Source organism: Hippoglossus stenolepis, chromosome 5 (assembly GCF_022539355.2).
Source record: "Hippoglossus stenolepis isolate QCI-W04-F060 chromosome 5, HSTE1.2, whole genome shotgun sequence".
In the NCBI taxonomy this organism is placed as follows: domain Eukaryota; kingdom Metazoa; phylum Chordata; class Actinopteri; order Pleuronectiformes; family Pleuronectidae; genus Hippoglossus; species Hippoglossus stenolepis.
Genome location: NC_061487.1, coordinates 22,392,583 through 22,412,567, shown reverse-complemented (window position 1 = coordinate 22,412,567; position 19,985 = coordinate 22,392,583). Strand labels below are relative to the sequence as shown.

The following is a 19,985-nucleotide window of genomic DNA, read 5'->3' as shown; positions in this document are numbered from 1 at the left end:
GGCAATGTTTGTCATTTTCATAAGGAGCTTGTGACACTTCCTCGACAGGCAGGATGTCTATGAGCATCTCCAGTGCACCAAGGCCTGTTACTTGCAGGTGGAAGACAGATGCCTCATAGGCCTCCCTTGGTGTTAAATGTCCCACATACCGCTGGTTCTAGTCCGTAAAAAGGGGTTGGAAATACTTTGTATCGCTGACATTTCTGGGGCAGAGCTCTTGCAAAGCTCTGAGCCAAGCTGACTTCCTACAAACAAGGAACTGTGTGCCACAGGCTTTAAATACACGTCGTGGAACGAAGCTGGAAGAGCTGTGGCTCTAAGCCGAAAAGTAGACGCACGTAGGAACTGTGACAGCAGAAGACAAACAAGGACGGGGAGAGAAGTTGTAGTAAAGGGGGAATGATAGAAATCTGAGTGCAAAAGAGCTAAAGCGTAAAAAAAAAAGAGAGAGAGGCCTGTTTCCTGTGCTGGCTGCTTCCAAGCTAACTGTAGGACATTGTCCAGGACCGAGCAGGCTGAGGCCCCATATTAACACTGGCCTGCATGCTGACTTCCTCTGGGTTAATCTATAACATTCCTGCTGCCTGTGTGTGTGTGTTTGGGAGAGGTTTAAGGTTGGGTCTCGGGTCAAGTCTTGCAGGAACCATATGGAGACTCTCCTCTGCTCTCCACTCACACAGTTAGTTTGCCCAGACAGGCAGCACTTGTCAACACAACAGGTGAAACTCGCAGTGACCCAGCCCTGAACTGGCCTTCAGCACTGGCACCACATCTGCTGCGAGGGCCAAAAAAACCCAAGCGCTCCTTCGAATGAATGACTGACGCAAAACATTTAAAAACCAGCTGAAATGTTCCCGGACACTACTGCAAAAACAGGAAGCTACATTTGATAAAGGCAAAGAGCCAAGCGGGCCGACATGAAAAACATCCGAGAGTCGTTTTTCAAAGGCACTGGGGGGGAAAAAAAACTGATTTGGCTAAAAGCTGAGTGATGTACTGGTGCCACATGCCCGGGCTGCAGGACACGTGCGGAGGAAGAGAAAGGGAGGAAAAAAAGAGGAGAATAAGTGAAGCGAGTCCCCGAGCTACAGCGGAGGGACTCCTGGACAGCATCACACGCGCACTCCGTCAAAGAGCAATCACCATAAATCCTCTTTGCATTATGTATCAGCAGAGTGCTGAATCTAGATATGTAAAGAAAGCGCGTGTGTCCATGTGTGTGTATGTTTATTAATTCATGCTCACTTTTGCATGTACGGATGCATAAAGTCCAGGTGGCCACTGACATGAAGCTGGAACAGATCTCGTGATGAGTCTCTGTGACTGTTCGGAAAATAACCCTGATTTCAAGAAATACCATTTTCTCGAAGGTATCAAAGAAATTTTATATTATTTGGGGTGTAAAACGATCAGTCTGGGGATATTTAGTCAGAGCTTCAATTTCCTGACCCGTCCTCTTTGCTTTAAATCACCATATCTACAAAGCAGAGCTCCTCACCATGAAAACTTGGAGCTAATTCAACACCAGAACTTAAATGAAACAGTACATGCACACATCTGTCTCTAATAAATCCAGAGAACTGTCTGCAGGTATGTGGATCGCGTATCTCGACAACCGTTCATGTTGTCGGTTTCACACTTGTGCATGTGTATCGTTAAAGGCCCAAGGAAGAGCAGTGTGATTTGGACACCAGTGCTCTTTAGTAGCTGCGGCTGGGTCTAAGCAAACCAAGAAATTATGTAAATTCCGACGACAGCGCCAATTCTGGGTTGTGCGTACTGAGTCGAGCTTCACTGAACTTTGAATAAGCAGGTGAACAGCTCTTTGTGCAGCAGCGGTGGTGCAGCTTCAGGGTTCTGTGGACTCAGTCCCTCCACCAGTCTTTAAGTGGCTCATTTACTGCAGGTCACTTTTACAGTTTCAGAAAGAAAAGCTGCAACCAGGATCACCACAGGCCAAACAAACAGCCCGTTCCAAACAGGCAGGTTCAGAATGGGCATTGTCTTATAAGACAGTCAAGTCGACCCAGTATCCATTTTAGAGACTAAAAAAATATAAGCGGAACTTGCTGAGTTGGCAAAATTATAGACCATAGGTTTAGAGGAACTTGTGTTTCCGTGAACACATTAACAGTTCCTTAAGCACCACAGTGGGGCCGACCTACTAAATCAGACTGGAAGTCTGCAGCGAAAAGGGGACGGAACGGGAAAACAGGGCCCGACACAGGCCGTGACGACTAACTGACCTCTGGGAGTTGCTTACCCCACATAATGACAGGAAAATCTCTCGATGTCATCATTTCCCCCCTAAGCCAGGGCAGGAACTGGGTCAGACGGACTCACAGACAGACAGACGGGCCCCCGAGGGCTAAAAACCCAGGTAGGAGAGGGCTAACTAATGAGTGAAAACAGAGAACTCATCAGCGTCTTACTGCTTCTTATAAATGTGCATATGTGTGTCAACATTCTCATACAGTCGCAGGATGCTGACGATAGACGAAAATTACCACTTCAGTCACAGGAGGTATTGAAACAGGAGCCGTTATCAGCAGCAGAGGAAAATGACAAAGTCCTCTAGTAGCTTACTGATAACATCTTTCATTAATGAAGCACAGTGGCAGCTTTTATAGCCGAGGTAATGACTGAAGTGCACATGCAATGGGAAACGCTGGCAAAGCAAAGAGATCACTACAAACCCCAATTGGAACAATCCTGTGATGTCAAGGAACGTTCCGACTTTGAGATTTAAAAGTATGCAACAGGTTTACTGAAGCTTATTCATAATTCTAGTTTCACCCTGAATAAGTTTAAACACAAATGCGGTTAAACTTTATTCAATGCAGTGGCTTTCTTAACGTCTGACAATATGAAGTGTGCAGCCACAGCACGTTTATCCTCACAGACAAAGAGAGGAAGTCCTTTCACCAGAAACCTAATTCTGGATAAAAGCAGCTGTTTGAGATGCTCCCAGCTGTGACTTTGGAAACATAAATAATGCAATGACTCCTCTGCTCAGCGTCTCTCCAGGTCCCTCCTTGAACAAACTTTGCATAATACAGTATATGGCCGTGTGCATGTGTTCTGCAAACAGCCACTGACAGAGCTGAACGGCTCTCCTCTCCCGCAGACTGTCGCTGAGGCCCCGGACACTGTTGGGTGTCGTGCTGTTTTGTTTTCTCACAGTAAAAAGGACAGAAGAGCCGGGATGAGGAATATCAGAATGTGTCTGCAGCTGTTTAAATCATATGGATTATGATCCTGAGCAGGTAAAGCGAACCTGCACAGAAAAGAAAGCAGTGGATTCTCAGTGTGGCAAAGACACTGTTGTGTTTTGAGTTACATAACATATATATCTCAGTTGAAAGGCAGCAGTATCTCAAGTGTTGTAGTTCCCTTCCCTGTGACCATTCCCGTTTTGTGTTTAAAAATATCCATCGTTAATGTCATCCATCGTCCACTGCTGTCTGCACCAATTATGTCACATTGAGACAGAGAGGAACAGCAGGTGGACAGGGACAGTCTCCAGCAGTGAGCTGCTGCAATACTCCCACAGGTGGAATCGAGCCTGAGCTTTCTGACAACCACAGACTTTATTTCACTATTGGAGAGGGTTAAGAGGCAGAACTCCGACTGTGTCACAGCTCCTACAGAGTGAGAAAGGCCGACTGAAGCTATAAATTATGTAACAGTATATTGGTATTGCAAAGGCAAAAAAACTTGCCAATCACTAGCAGCGAGTTCATTCACCAGTAATAATAAATCGTGCCTGGCTGTGAAATCCTCCGGTAGTTTGGTGGGAACCCAGCGAGGGATCATGCGTTTGTGGCTTTATTGGCAACATGAATCTGAAAAGAGAATCAACCTCCAGCTGTGTTTCGCTCAATTGCAAAAGATGCATAATGGCCGCTGAGTCAAATACGTCATGTCTGCTGAGGGGTGGCATGTGGCTGTCTACAGGGGAAATGGATATTTTTCCAAATTAGGGGGAAAAATTGTAATCACCCAATTTAAAGAATATAATTTTTTTTAACTGAAAGAATAATATTCTAGCTTGTCTAAGGGTCGTGGCGGAGCTGGAGCCAATACCAGCCGACCCTGGACAGGACGCCAGTGTATCGCAGGACCTCAATACACAGACAAACAACCATTCACACCAATTGACCATTTAAAGTCTCCAATTTACCTGACACCAATCTGCACGTCTTTGCACTGTGGGACGAAGCCGGTAAGACAAGGGGAAAACATGCAGACTGGCCAAACCGGGATTCAAACCAGGAACCATCTTGCTGTGAGGTGACACATGTACCAAGTAAATTAGATTTAAAACTGCAGCTCCATTGACAACCACTGCAACTTGTCTTGACTAATTACCCCAAACCGCTGCTGCTCATTTTAATGCGACTTGAGGATACCGCTGCTCCACCGTGCCGCCCTGTCACGTGAAAACTGGCGAACAGAAGGAAAACTCACTCTTTCATACCACAGACGAGTGTGTCCAATGAAAACAAACCAGAGAATATGGAGAACACAGAAGCCGTACTGTGTGCCTGTTATTTATGTGAATACAAAAATACAGGCCACACGATTTAAAACCCACAGGAGGGTCTTTAATGTTATTCAGACGTCTAGTATTTACTCAACAAAAAGAAAAAATGCTCCGACGCACTTGCCAAATGTTTGCCCTGTGAATGAAGTGACCAGACTGTACATCACACGATGAAAACCACAGAGCGCCATACCGGAGTCCTCTCACCAGTCAGACACATGGGCACACAGCTGCTAGAGCCATCAGAGCTTCAGACAGAGCGCAGGAGCTATTTGCAGACGGCGAGGACACACATACGTTTTATTTTTGTTCCCACCGCACGTTCAAACAATATGCAAATGTCTGCTTTTACCTCCTGCTCTGGAAAAAGGGCAAAAAAGGTCCCCAAACATGCTCCAAGTCCAACTGAGGTGCATAGTCAAGATAGATAAAGGTGGGAGAAAGAAAGAAGTGTAATGAAGTCCAGACGTTTTTTCAGAAATTATCCAGAGGAGCTTTCTTCAAGAACGTTTGAGTCAATAGCTCCAGATATTTTGAATTATGAATGAGCGGTTGTGCGGATGACGTTTCTAAGATGTGACCAACGCATATATTATAAAAAACTATACATATACAAATATCCCAGGATGAAAAAGAGGAGCCATACACGCAGAGGACGGCAACGAAGATGTCAACTTGGAAAGACAAGAAGAGTAACAAGAGATCTGACAACAGGAGCTGACACCAGCGTTGATCTGCTGTCAGCAAAGACGGGATTTCTGCAGCAGAATTTAGACGTCATGTCCTGTGTCCCCGCATGATCTACCCCATCACCACCCCTCGTCTGAATACGACATCTTCCTCTCCTGCTGCGTTCTTCATATGTGGAAGGCAAACTCAGAATTCACATCTGATAACTGCTATGAAGTATCTGACGTGTGACGTTTCCAGGGTGGACATCCAACCAAATACTCTAAATACTGAGCAAAATGTATATAGAAAATTCACAAACCATCAAATGTCAAAAGTTGGCGTCAAACTCTGAGTCTTGTTTACTTCTTTTCCTATCAGATATTTCTCCTACATCATAACACTGCTAATCTAAATGGTAGCTTGGATTTGTTTGTTTGCAGTTTTGGTTCATTGGATTGCATTGAGTTCGAGGAAGAGAGAACTCCACTGCACTTTACAATGCAGCGCTCCACTGTGGCACAAAATACTAAATGAAAAGTCACGATGAATTAATCATAAAGCTACACCAGGGTGATGTAATGGACTAAAACCCACAGGAATTAATACATACATTGCATAAATATGAAACAAAGATAATTTATACAGTGCAGAGTTATTAATAAGTAGTACTATCATTCTTAATTAGTCGTACATGAGAAAAAGTTCAATGTAAAGTGAGTTTTTTGTAAAATCGTAGCTTTAGGACTTAGAAGCAGAGAGCCGTCAGGGACTAGAATATCAGCAGGCATATGGAATAATTAGAGAAATGAGAGTAGAACATCAACACTGAGCTTCTTCTCTGTCTTTGCTGACTGATGTTGAACATGAAACTAAGATTGATGCAGCTCATCAGCAGAATAATCCCACTAGAACACATTGATATTGAATTTCCATCTGGTTGCCACGATCTAATAACATTTAACCATCAGGCAAAGACTGACTGTTCTCACTCTGGATCTCAAAGAGTCCACATAAGATCATGAACAAACCACGCACATACACAATAATGTTTCCATACTTGTACTGCTGGTGGTCCTTGGTGCTGCGAGTCTTTGCCATGAAGCGCTCGGCCAGTTTCTCCAGGTTCCTTGAGTACTCCATCTCGATCTCTGCCTTTTTCCTGAAGAAGTCCTGCAGGTCCTGCAGCAGCTGGACCCTCATCTCCGTCTGCTGGTCCAGACATTTCTGCTGCTCCACCAACTGGGCCCGGATCTCTGAAAGGGGAAGAAACACAAACTCAGGTCAGGATGGAGCCAGAATGAAGAGAGTGGAGAGTGAAAGAGGGGTGACATATTGACATACGTTCGACTCATGTGATAAAAGGAACTAGTCGGACTGTGAACGGTGAAAAGCGAGTCTTGAGTCTGGATATCCCCCATCTACAAAGGCCCCTAAATATTGTCCATAGCCTCTAGAGGCCAAATTAGTGTAAAACGATCGCCGATGGGCTTCAAGGTTGAAAATAAGAGCTCCATCTTTGCAGATACACAGGAGATTTCCCATCTTTAGGGAATTACATCTTTTACTGGTATACTGTAGATAGCAAAGGCACAAACACAGTCAAGAGCTTTCAAGTGTTTCAGTTTAGCCAAGTCACAGACATGATCTAATTACAAATGATTAAGTTTGACAATCTCCACCATCTATGATCCATCGCTCAAAATCTATCGATTGGTATAAATGGGATTAAGAACCAGAGAGATGAGCTGTTGCAGCACGTGTTCACATCAGTGCAGCACAACAGTCAAATGCAGCTTATTATCCCTTAGTTATGGCTCCTCTGTGGAGATGGGAGGTTGGCAACGCAGGTCTCAGGTGTTTCATTAAAGCTGAAAATAACTCCAAGATGAATGGAACCTGATTCCCATCTCACCCAGGGTTACAGCTCAGAGCAAAGCACACACACACATGCACACGCACACACACAGCCTCATCAGTGTGTGTGCCTGAAAACACAAGCCACTTGAGAAAGCAGAGGAGCGACAGCGGGTCTCACTCAAACAAGTTGCATGTGCAGGTAAATTACCCTCTGAGGTCTTCTCTGAGGAATCACGCCTGCCAGAGAGCCCCTCATTTACACTTACATCCTCAACAGGGCAACGGGGATCTCACGCACTCGTGAACACGTGCATGTATACCAGAGCGCACAAATTGTGTCATGTGTGTGTCCGGTCTGGTTCGGACCACGTGAAGTGGATTTCAACTAATGGAAGTGCGGCCTGGGCCAGACGTCTTCAGCAGAGGAAACTGATTAATGATGTGATTTGGAGTCACACGGACACCAGAGAAGGGCACAGACCGATTCCTCATATTAAAAAGGTATAAAAAACTAAAGCTACCACACGCCTTCAGGTTTTAATCCCACAACTCACTGGGCCAGGTGTCATTATAAAAGGTAACATCGTATTTCACAGCACAACAGCAAGAAAGGGCGGCTGCAAAGAACATGGATGATTGTTTTAAGGCAAGATTTTTAGCTCAAGGAAACACTTTTTTGTGGCATTTCCCTCCTGGATCATGGAAACAACATGTCAGCGCAATGAAGTACACATTATTTAATAATGTGTGTACTTTTGGGGGATTGTATCATCTATCATTAGAAAGAAAGGTGGGAGAAGAAACTACCTTCAGTGTCACTCAAACTAATTTATGTCGATACGGTGTAAATATTATTCTCTGTCTCAAGACTGTGTGTGTTTGTCCCTGTAGACAAACAGAAAAGTTAGACTGCCCTCTGTGACACAGGGATATTGAACGCTGTAGAACTAATTAATTATAAATCTGTTTCAGTCTGATCCCATCACTAGTTGTTCAGCTGCCATTATCTCTCTCGTGAAACATGTGAAGCACTGTGAGGTCATGGCTCTCTCAGGCATTTATCACTTTTCTAAAAGAGGACAGGTCAGGACTATCACCAGAGCTTCGTATGGTCAACTGTGAGAATACACCTGTTTTTATGTCTCAAAATTATCTTTGCAAACATCTTCCTAAATATCAAATTGTTTAAAAATTAAGAACCCAATGGTAATTTCCACCCTTTTATGATATTAAGCTGTGTCCACTAGTTGCTCCTCAGAGGTGGTTATTCACTTCTCTCCAGTTTAAAAGTAGGCCAGTCCAGAATAGCAGCCCTGCCACATTAACCATCTTTCTGGATGTCGACGTGTATGGGTTTTACTTCTGGTTAGACGCAGTTTAAAAATTGTCCTGCCGAGTGTCTGTCAGTCCCTGGCAGGAGCGGCCCACTTGCGACTCTGCCACATAAAATACTTTGGCTGTTTTCGTTGCAAATAGTCTGTAATTTAGGCAAAGATTATTTTTCCTTCTTTGATGACTGAGATCTGATGCAGCTTCAAACTCACACTTTCCTAACTAATGCAACTTGCTCAACTGCTGGGAGTTACTGCAGTTATCACTCGGCCGTGTGTCATTGTGTAGTAGTTGTCTTCCTCCCTGTGTGGCAATAGCACTCTCACATGTCTAGTGTGTGTTAGTGGTCTTGTGATATACGTTTTGGAAGTGGATTAACAGAAAGACGAGAATTTTATGAGGCAATTAAACGGCATCAACTGCCTGTCCAAAAAAAAGCCAAAAGATCCTTGAGTCTTTTAAGCAGACCATTAATATCCCAGTATGTCACATATTGAACAATCAACTGCTGACTTATTATAAAGAATTATAAAGTGTCCAGTCAAAGAAGAGCGGGAGCTGCATCAGTGTGTATGTGTGAGCGAGCATGGACATGTGTCCTAATGCAGTAATCAAATTAACAACGGCCTCCGCCCCATTCATCAGCATCAAATCTTCCCACAGTCCTGATAAATTAACGATTTGTTAGAAACTGTTGATTACTTTATGCATTTCTAAGTAGCAGCTCCTACAGTCTGGCACACGGGGAAATAAAGCACTTAGACAGATGGGACGCAAGGGAGGTGTTTCTGCAACACTAAATCTAAATGAAAGCTTATCACAGCAGTTTAACTCTCGGGCCACAGCGAACCTCCAACACCGGTAACGAGGGATTCAAACAACAAAGTAGAGGTTTGACTGAAATAAAAAAACTTCACTATTAAGAACACAGGGCCACGGACAACCTGGGAGACCACCAATGAACACTTAAGAAGGAGGTGGGTTTTAAAATGGGACTGCATTAAAACCCAGACGGCCTTTCTGATGAATGAATAAAGCTCGCAATTGCTTCCATCTCCAGAGGATCTGAGGATTAAAACAAAGCTACCATGGCACTGGCACAAAGGAGCGCGCTGGATCATTAAACACCATTACATTCTTGACCGCACACGGAAACTCATTAAATCATTCATTTTCCAAGTCAAACGTTGGCCGTTGAGGCTGCACAACCAAGTTTAAGTTTTAGGGAATTAATGTTAAAAGACAGCTACCTGTCAGAGGACATTACACTCGCTGAAACCATGGCACACTTTGCAAAGTCATGTTTTAGTTCAAGAAAAATCAGCAGTGAAGTGAAGTGAAACCAGGGCGATGACCACAGTGGGGCAGATCGTTTCTCCTGCTTTCCTTCTACATTAAGGGGATTTCTTTTGGCTCAGCAACAAACAAATTAACTGTTCATTGCTTCTATCTGTGTCCACATGTCAAAATACATCTGTATATGTTGACCTACATGTATGTGTAAGAGATCGTCTGACCAATTTGTCATTGGACGGAAAATTGACAATATTATGTTAATGTTCCAAACTTATGAACTCCATGGGAAAGAAGTCATCAGCTGCATTTTGTCAAAACATGATCTACAAGTTGAGTGTTGACTTTGTAAACAGGAGTTTTCACATCACAGCAAACAACCAACATATCTACAAATGGTGAGTTGTCTGTGCGAAGACGATCATAAACTTTGTTTGTAAATATATTGGAACCGGCAGATTATTATGTTTGGTCTAATAATACAGTTTTGAATTATTTAATATGCCCAAAATAGCAGATCTTTTCTGTTTATTTATAATTAACTTATCTGGTTGACTTCACCTCGACAGGAGAACATTCAAGCCTCGACTGTGGTGCATCAATCACACGTCTTACCAGGTGACACTATCACACACTATTCTGCTGTTTGCCGACCAAACTAGAGCAAAGAAGGAGAGGAAATCTTGTTATTTTGCTAAAAATGTTGATACCCTAGAATATTCACATATAAACTGTTTTCAGGTCTCTGCACCTTACTTTGGACATGACCTCTGATTATGACAATTACATGAACGAGTGAGAGAATGTTAACGCCAAAAGGCAAATACTTGAAATGAATAATGAAGTTGGAGTTTGAGGAAAGCCAAACATTTCCCTTTGATCACACTCATACTTCATCTGAACCCCCTGCTGCGGGCAACGTCAGCCGCCCCACTGGTTCTCCTGGAACACAACCGACACAGATCGACACAAGGGACCTTGCACTTTATTGAAATCAAATTACATTTGAATCTCCGTGGTGTAGTGCAAAGTTTTTTCTCTAGTTGGATCCATATTACTCTTTAAGCGAGTGTTCCTCTACTGTTACATGGCGCATTCCTGTCGTTATGAGGTCATCTGTATGGTAAACATATGTAGAGGCTTCTATTCCAAAGGATTTGAGTGCGGGGAGAGTGTGTGGGGGGGGGACATCAAAGTCCTCTGTGATCCCTTACAAACTGAGGAGCGAAGGGGTGATGAGGACCTGAGCATCGAGTTGAGAAATGGAGCAACAGAAAGATACAACAGTGTAGAAAAAATAACTGTCACTCAAATTTCTATCTTCGTATCTAGGAGGAGGAGGCGGCAAACAGTCAAACTGACAAAAGCTCCACAGGCTTTTATAACCGTATTCATGCACATGTTGACACGTGTGGCTTGCAGAATCAAAACAGCGTCTATAAAGCTGTCAGCAACAAATCCAGCTGACTGATGGACATCCAGTCAATGAATGCACATGATGTCAATATCAACAATGAGCGAGCAGCGTTTGGTCTTTGTCCCGATCAGTTTGGACCAAAGCCCTTTTGTTTCTGGACTGGACGTTATCCAAATGCTTCTTTGGAGGCTGCATCGCATAACTCCCATAACCCCATTCCTGGCAACAAATATGTCCAAAGTAGCAGTTCAGAAGGCCTCCTGATTTGCCAGATAGGCCTGTTCTATTGTCAAGGAAACTGCCATGTAAGCAGGATGGCTACTGACCCACAATGTTGACCTGCAGAGAGAGAAACTGGGCTTCAGTAAAAACAACTCGCACACTGTCGGAGGGCCGGCGAGAGAATATTTGCTGTCTCTCTTGAACTCAACAATGTGTTCTCCCCGTGACGCTCTCAATTAACCTTGCTATGAATCAATCTGTCTCAAAAGCCTCTGTTACTTTTGCCGAATGCAGCCATGTTCTCCTCTATGGGTGCCACTAAAAGATTACACCCTCTCAGAGTTTCTACACTTTCTCCTAGTTTGATTACAGTCTTCACCAGCAGCTATCTGGGACATGCCGTACCACATCAGTCCCAGGGCTGCATTTCCACATAAAGACTGGCTCATCAGCAGCACCTGAAATAGCAGCTGAGGCCTGGGGAGGGACGATGCAGGAGGGTGCCCGGCCCCACCATCTGCTTCGGATCTAAACTTTGGGACTAGGGGGAGTTGTCTGTGCCTTTTCTGGAGGCAGGATACAAGACAGGATAAATACCATCAAAGGCAATTACGAAATGGACGATCAGTTTTTAACGGAGCACAAGCTTTCAATTACAGCTGGAGGGGGAATCACATGGCAGAAGCAGCGGAGCATCAACCGTGTGTCTTCTTCTGACATTTTTTTGAGAATTCTGATAATCAAACAAGGCCCTTCTGCCATACTTGATTACAGAAGGGCTATCAGTCATCTTTGATAAAAAACACTCCATATGGTAGAAATTACACAAAAAGTAGTTTCATCCAAAGCAGTTAGATTTGTAGAAGATGGGCCTACCACATTGCAAATTTCCAGTGAGCATGAATCATTATGAATGGAGTTGGTTTTTAGGTTGAGTCTTAACCAGGGATCTGTTGTTTGGTGTAGTTTACGTTCTAACGTCTACATATATTTCATTTTAGAATATAGGACGAGGTGGGGAATATCCTATGTATGTTGGAAGGTCTTCTGCACAATTTAAGTTACCAACTACCAGTAGATGTTAGCAGCAACCAGCAGAGTTAGGGACATAAATGTTTTGGCCCTGTCATCAATGATACAGGTTGAACTTGAGGGTACGCTGAGGCTCAAGGTAAATCTGACTGGCTACTGGCTTGTGCAGCAGTACTCTGAAAGCCATGTGTCCCTCTCTGTAGATCAGACATCATTACCTCTATGCCTTTTTAAAAACTAAACGGATGATAGTGACCATTATTAGGAGCTTTTCAAAACAATAGATTCTATACTTACTTACATTCCTGCCTGTGAAGAATGTCCTTTTGCAATACTTTTATGTACCAGGGCAACAGAGAGAATAATCAATGCACAACATGTGACAAGGCAGAGTTTAGATTAGATACTAAAGGGCACGAGGATGGAGGAGAGTTCATAGATAGGAATGTGGAAGATATTAAATTGGACTCATGCCTATGGCAACACATGGCACACACTTGTGCCAATGAAACCACCGTTCTCCTTTTGTTCAAACCCGGATGTAAAATTCACCACTTTGAGCAAGCTGAACCTTGTGGCCATCCACCTCTCCTCCTCCTCCCCACCTTAGGCTCGCTCTGCCCTCTCTCTCCACAATGTTAATGACAGGCAGATGTATGGGAACCTAAGGCCTGCCTTGATGAAACATGTGCATTGGCGTGCCAGGCCCTGGACCAGATGGGGAGACTCTTGAAGGACTACTAACCCAAGCATCGGCAAGCGTCATGTGACTGATGGAGGTGGATGAAGGCTTGTGCAAAAGTTGTAAAAAGGCCAAACAATCAGGCTACGCAGAATCCTCTGAGGAACACAACTGCTTTTAGAAGTTGAAAATGAGTAGCACAAATGAAAGAGACCAGGACATTTAGAAGAAGCACACAGAGCCATGTCAACAAATTGTTTAATTGTGTTCCATCGTTTAGTGTATCGGCCAAAAGCTCTTCGAACACTGCACCAGTAAGAAGATACATGAGAAATCACCAGTTTGATATACAATTTTTTGTTTTGTCATGTGGTAACAATCATTTTGTTATAATTCATAAAAAGGTCAGACTATGTCATCTGGATCGGTCCATGGCTCAGTGACTTCACTCTGATATCCAATGAGTGAATTATGTCACTATTGGCATCCAACACCTTTACTGGATTGGACTCAACTTAACTCAAGAGTCTCCCAGATGGGAAATGTTCCTCTATTCGACACCCTGACTCATTCGGGCCAATGGGTCATTACAGTGGGAGTCAGACACAATACACTTGTAAAACACATTTTGCACAGACTATAGGGGAAGTGGTCACATGACAGGCTTGTGGAGGAGGAAATGCGTAATGTCTTTGTTATGTTGGTGGGTTGAGTAAGAGGTTGAACATGTGCTTGGTATGTCAGACATTGTTTGACACTGCCACCCCCTCTGCCCTGCATCTGGGTCTGACTGCTGGAGTATGTCACTGACTCCTGTACTCGTTATCTCAGATTACCTCAGACTACCTCATTTGAGATCACATTACTGGTATGTAGGGCTTCTCTTTACCACCATGTGTCTTTCATAAAAACATAAAGGGCACAGAGAGGATAAAAAAGTATTTTTTGGGTCAAAATAATAACGTCTGAGCTGCCACTTGAAGAACAGTCAAGTCTGTCTGAACTAATACAGACCTGCCAAAAGAGGCTGAGCAGATTCCCTCCAATCACATAAAGCACAGCCAAACTACACACCGCATACTGCCAGCTTTGCTAAAGCATTTTATCTTAACATATTACAGAACTGGCAAAGTGGAGCCCATTACAACATCTGACAGACATGTTAGCAGCTTCCAAAACCACAGAGAGGCCTCCAATTCAAAAGTACTGCAGGCTACTGGGATCCAGACCGTTAATTCAGAGTGGAAAAGAGCGAGGCCCATAATCCTCCGCTTCTTTCAAACGCTGCAAGCCGAAGCAACTTCCTTTGGGATCTGCAACGATCCAATTGTATGGTTCCACTCACGTGAAGTGACTTACAAGAGGTATGTTTTACAGCAGCGTATGTGCAGTGGCAGCTTTGTTTCTTAAGCCGTTTTCAGACAAACTTTTTGCCTTTTACGTACGAGGAAAACAGGAGGAGATTGTCTGGGCCTGTTTACATCAATAGGAATATTCATGTAACATTCAGGCACCCACGTCGGCCGTTATCACCAAAAGCTCTCGAATCTCATCGTTTTTACAAGTTGGGGGGGCAAGTAAAGTATCTGCAAAATGTGGGCAGCAACTGACTGCATTCTCAGTTTCAGGAAAATGCCTCCATTACGATTTCTTCTGACATAAAATGCAGCAGTTGTGACTTGTGTTTTCCTGCACTAATCTTTGTCAGTTCCTTTCACTGAGGTAATATTTAACAGTGTTATTTCAATAATCGAACGTAATAATCGCTGTCAATTGGACTCAGCTCTGCCAAACGGCATGTGGGCCAAAAAAGTCGTGGTTGCTAAGGCAACGCCCTCACAAATGAGAAGCCTACAGAGCAGGAGGGAGATCAATCACAGCTGACACTGTTGTGGCCTGTAAGGACCGTCGGTTTGATCCAAATAAAATAGGAGTGAGGAGCTGAACGCTGGGATAAGTAAGCACACTTTAGAGTCCAGGCTGTTTGTTCAGCTGCTGTTTAACATCTACACATTCTGTTTGATCTGGACTCAAGTCTGATGTGTGTCACTTTGCATCTTTTTGTGAGTCCACCCTTAAGGAACTCCACTAACTCCACTTCTGGATGTCAAATAATCACGTCTGTAGACCAGAGCCAAACTAATACAGCTTTTTGGGGGCAGAGGCCAATACTAATATTAAGGAGGGAAAATATTCCAACACATTGGCCAATAAATATACTTTTGCTATGACAAAGAAATTTAATTAAGGCTTGATATGATAGTTTGACCTGAAACTTTATTGTAAATTATGATGAATAAAAAGAAAACATAAATATTTATTCTATTACTATTATTCTATTACTATTTTTCACGTAAAATGTGAAAATAAATGAAATAAATAAATAAATGTACATGTTGTTAACACTTGTTTCTTTTCTTATAGCAGTAACTAGTAGCTGTGTTTAGTCATTAATTGACAATGGTCTGATGATTAAAAACTTGCTTAACATGTGGAATCCATATAATATTTACTTTACAAATCCACTGATCACAGGGATTCTGAAGGAATTAATTGATGTTGACGTGATGTTAATGTGAGAAGAAGCTTGAAAGTTTGAAAACTTTCTATGGACATTTAGTTTTTTTTTTCTGTGACTCTGGGTCTCTATTGGAATCCTTTTGTATGTCCTCTGAATCAAAGCGGACCAAAGCTGCCGCCCTCTGAAAAGACGCTCGCTGCAAACTTTTCAAAGACACCTTATAAGCCTACGGGGGAAGAGAATTTGACACTGAAAACATTTTCAGCAGTGTTACCCTAAAAGAGAGAGAGACACAATGTGACGGGCTCGGCTTCGCTTTTACGCTTTTAATGCTGAGGAATACAACAAAGGTAGACGAGTAATGCTCCGGACAGGACGTGGTTACAGCTGTGTGGCTCAGCTTCAGAGGGAAGGGGAATCTGCAAGAAATACATTGATCTCTTTCAGTCTCCTGGCCGGACCTCAACCAGTTTTCTCATTCATCTGCAGACTATACCCAGCTGCTCTGTCTGTTGCCCTAAAGGAACCAGTGTGGGTGCTTGTGTGTGAATGAAAGCAAGAAAGAAACATAGATAATCCGTATACTTAAAAACCAGCCCAGGCAAAGGCCCCTTAGCTTTTCTTTATATTCATAGACATACACTGGAGTTTAGGAAAGTACACTGGACCCACAGTATCTAAATATCACATGTGCAAACTACTCCTATTTTTCCAGATGAAAAATGACACCTCACCTGGCACCTGGCCTGCCTGTGTGCTTTTGTTTGGGGGATATTAGCGATGGGAGAGATAAAGCAGCTAAAGCTCATGTGTCGAGGCTGCTGCTCACCTCCTCATTATCAACCCAGCTAACCCGAGGCTGAAGACTTGGCTGGGCAGGCCCACCCCTCTTACAGTTGGGATGTTTGTTTGGGGTAACAATACTATGAAAATACTGCGGTGGGACAGCTGAAGAGATAAATGGCCGTAAAAAAAGGTTTTTGCAAGAGAAACATCTGGAACGGAGGCGCACAAGCTTTCATCTACGGGGGATATTTTTCCTCCCCTCGCAGCAAACAAATGGAAACTGCCGCGTACTGGCAAGGACTTGAATTATACAAACTCTGAAAGATGAACCTAAAGAATGGAGGAGTAGTTATGTGGCCTGCGGTGATAACTGTTTGAAGGAGGGGTTGTTTCGACGAGAATGTGGAGATACATGTATTTCCCTGCTTGTGGGCCCCCAAGGAGACAGGAAGGGAAGAAGGAGACCAGGAGGGCAGATAAATGAATAATCGCACAATGTGGCTCCTCACACACGCACATGCATACACGTGTGCACCTGTGTGGGGGCTACGCTGTGGGTGTGCAGACCGATCTGCTGGTGGGGAAGATCTATCAGTTTGACGGCTCCGTCATCTTCGAGTCCGCTACCCTCGCTTCTCGCTCGTCTCACTACACTGCAAACTCGACAAGTTGGTCTCAGCTCAGGTTTTGTCGGTGGCTTCTGATGGCGCCAAGAGTTGCTTGGGTTGACCCTCCAGCGCTGCCTCTTATTTACATCAGAGTGTTTTCGTTAGATTGTTGAGGACGATTTATCTATGTTGAATTCAGTAATATACGTTGCATACAAAGCGCAGAAACCAATTATTTTCATCCCTACTTTATCTGTTACGTTTTTTAGCAGGCAGCTATAGTCCAGTTTATAAAACTAGTGCAGCAGGACCCCTCGTGGTAATGCTGGTTGCAGCTTTCTTTCTGAAACTGGAAGCTGCGGTAAGTAAAGGTCGGCCACAGAACCCTGAAGCCACCGCTGCTGCACAAAGAGCTGTTCACCTGTGTATTTAAAGTTCAGCGAACCTCAACTCAATATGCAGGACCCAGAACTGGAGTCTCAGTTGTTGTTGCTGAAATTTCTGGAATTAGTAGATACTTGTTGAAAAAAAACTACAAAAAACGCCTCAAAACAGAAACTATTTGATATTTTTTTGCAAAACTTTACTTTATTATTGCACTTAATTACACAAATAAATCAAATGCTTCTGAAACATCCTAGATTGCATGAATGTTTATCTCCTTACTGCCTGTTTTCCTTCCTGTCCAGCTATTTCTCCCTATGCCATCTATGTGCCTGTCACCCTGACCAGCTGCCCATTCAACCGTAGTGTTTGTACATCTGCCTTTACTCACAGTATGCACATCTCTATTTTAAAGGCCTGGTCCTTTGCGTGTCTTCCCACACGGCGACGTGGAGACACCAGAGCTAGGCAGGGACGCCGTGGCCTGGAGCCAGCTGGAGCCGCTGCCAGTTTGGTTTGACAACGTGTTCCCACTGTCGGGACACTGTGGCACCGTTAGGCCAGAGGAAAGTATAGAGGGGGAGAGGAGATGACTGTGCACAGCCATGGCTGAGGTGTCACTGACTGAGCTGGGCCACCCAACCAAAGAAGAAGTAGAACACACTTCAAGTCAATCAAAGAGTCAAATGTTGTGCGACATCTTGATTTGATGTGACAGCCTCTGTTTTATGCTGCTGTACATTTGCACAACAATTACTGGATCCAAGAATAGCTGTGTTTTTACAGCAGAGTGGTGTGTGTGTGTCTGTGTGTGTGCGTGTGTGGGTTGGGCATGTGCTCATTAAACTCCTTTTAAACTTTGACCCGATGAGAACTGCATTCTTTCATTGAAAGCCCCAGCATTTACACAGTCTACGGTTTTGTCTGAGGCTACGTCCACACGAGGGCATTTCTTCGTTTTAAAAGCATCACCGTTGCTATGCTTACGCCATCCACAGAACTTTTTGAGCATAAAGAAGTTTGGAAACGATGCTGGACCCACTTCAGTTTGAAAACTGAAATAGAGACCTTTAAAAACAATTACAGTCACTCGGTTCCTGATTGGTGCTTATTCTTCTCCTGAACTTCCTGTCAATAAAAGTTCCACCTCATCATCCGTCTAAGAAAAGACATCCCTGCTTTTACTTTTCACCATTGTTGTTCCTATTCATAGTATTTTCTGTAACCAAGTACAGTTTAAATAAACATTAGTACGGATGTACCCTGAGACTTGTGCATTAAATCCACCCAATATTACACAAAGCTAGCAAATGATGACGCATACTATTCAAGAGACTAAGAAACAAATGTATTGCTCAGGGTTTGCTTCCATTGACATTAGAATAGTCCTCTGGATTAGGAGCTTAGAGAAACTAGCCCCAGTCTCAGAGAAATCTCTGTTAAAGCCTCCCAGTCCCTTTATTACATCCCCCATCTCCATAAACACCTGCCTCTAAGTGTCCCTCCAGAGTCTTCACAAAGGTTGAGGTCCTCGATGCAATTTTAGTTGACATCTCTTCTAAATTATTTCTACATATTACCACAGAGGAGGACGGGGGAAACACACCTTGGGGCTGTTTTTCATTCTCCCTCTCATGATCGAATGTTTCATCTTTCCACTTGATGAAAACAAATAACGGAAAGAAACACTGCCCTGTGATTAGCTTAATCCATCTTTTTATGACTCCAATAAAAGATCAGTAGACGAAGGGAGGCTGTGCACTTCAAAAATATGTTAATGCGGGAACAGGTTCTTGCCAACACAAACACAAACAACTTGAGACACCAATAAAGTAATGAGCAAGCTCCTTGTGGTTTATGCTTTAATCAAGGTATGCACTTTAATCACAGCGGATCATTTTTATGAAAACAGTATTTCTTAATTATTTCATACCAAGTGTCCTTTCTGAGTGTCTGGAGAGGATGTGTCGTGTTGAATATATCAACTGTTGAGCTGCAGCAAAGTGAAGCATTAAACGCAAAGTAAATAAAACCTAAGAGTTAATATGTGGACAGAAGGTGTACAGAAATGTTCTTGACTTGAACATCTTCGTATTGCGTATAAGCATGATGACAATTGCTAATTAGCACAAGACACAAGGTACGACTGACGCTGATGGGGAAATAGAGCCTTACCGACCAGAAAATATGAAAATATGAGCCTTTCACAGAAAAGTCCATATCAGATGAGCTCTAATGGAAATGTATTTATAGAGTAAGACTAAGAGTAAAAGACTCACCGAAGTCCGTAGAGTTCATGAGAAGTGAATCATTGCCTAAGAAAAGTTGATGTGGTTGTTTTCCTACAGGGAGGAGCGAGGAGATTGTGATATGATGTTTAATTCCTGCTCGTTTCTCACTATGGTTGGTTTCAGTGATGGAAGACGCCTTCAGAAGAGCAAACAGCCAGCCCACACGTGTGTGCCACAGTCAAAAAGAGCGACGGCCAACCTCAAACTTGCACAGCGGAACATGTTCTGGCTCACATTAGAGGGGTGCTCAAATACTGTGGATTCAAAGTGAAAAACCCACATGGGAAACATCAGCCATTCCTTCATAATTTGTACTGCATCCACTAAACAGTAAAAGAAAAA

General features: G+C 43.4%; 1 protein-coding gene across 5 annotated transcripts in view; it reads right to left on the bottom strand.

Annotated features, from left to right (window-relative positions):
• srgap1a (SLIT-ROBO Rho GTPase activating protein 1a) overlaps nt 1–19,985 on the bottom strand; it is a 78,914-nt gene that overhangs the window by 43,770 nt on the left and 15,159 nt on the right. For all 5 annotated transcript variants that reach the window (XM_047340040.1, XM_047340042.1, XM_047340043.1 and 2 more), the window contains one exon: nt 6,276–6,471. In XM_047340040.1, the coding sequence (XP_047195996.1) occupies nt 6,276–6,471 (196 nt within the window). The remainder of the gene's footprint in view (nt 1–6,275; nt 6,472–19,985) is intronic.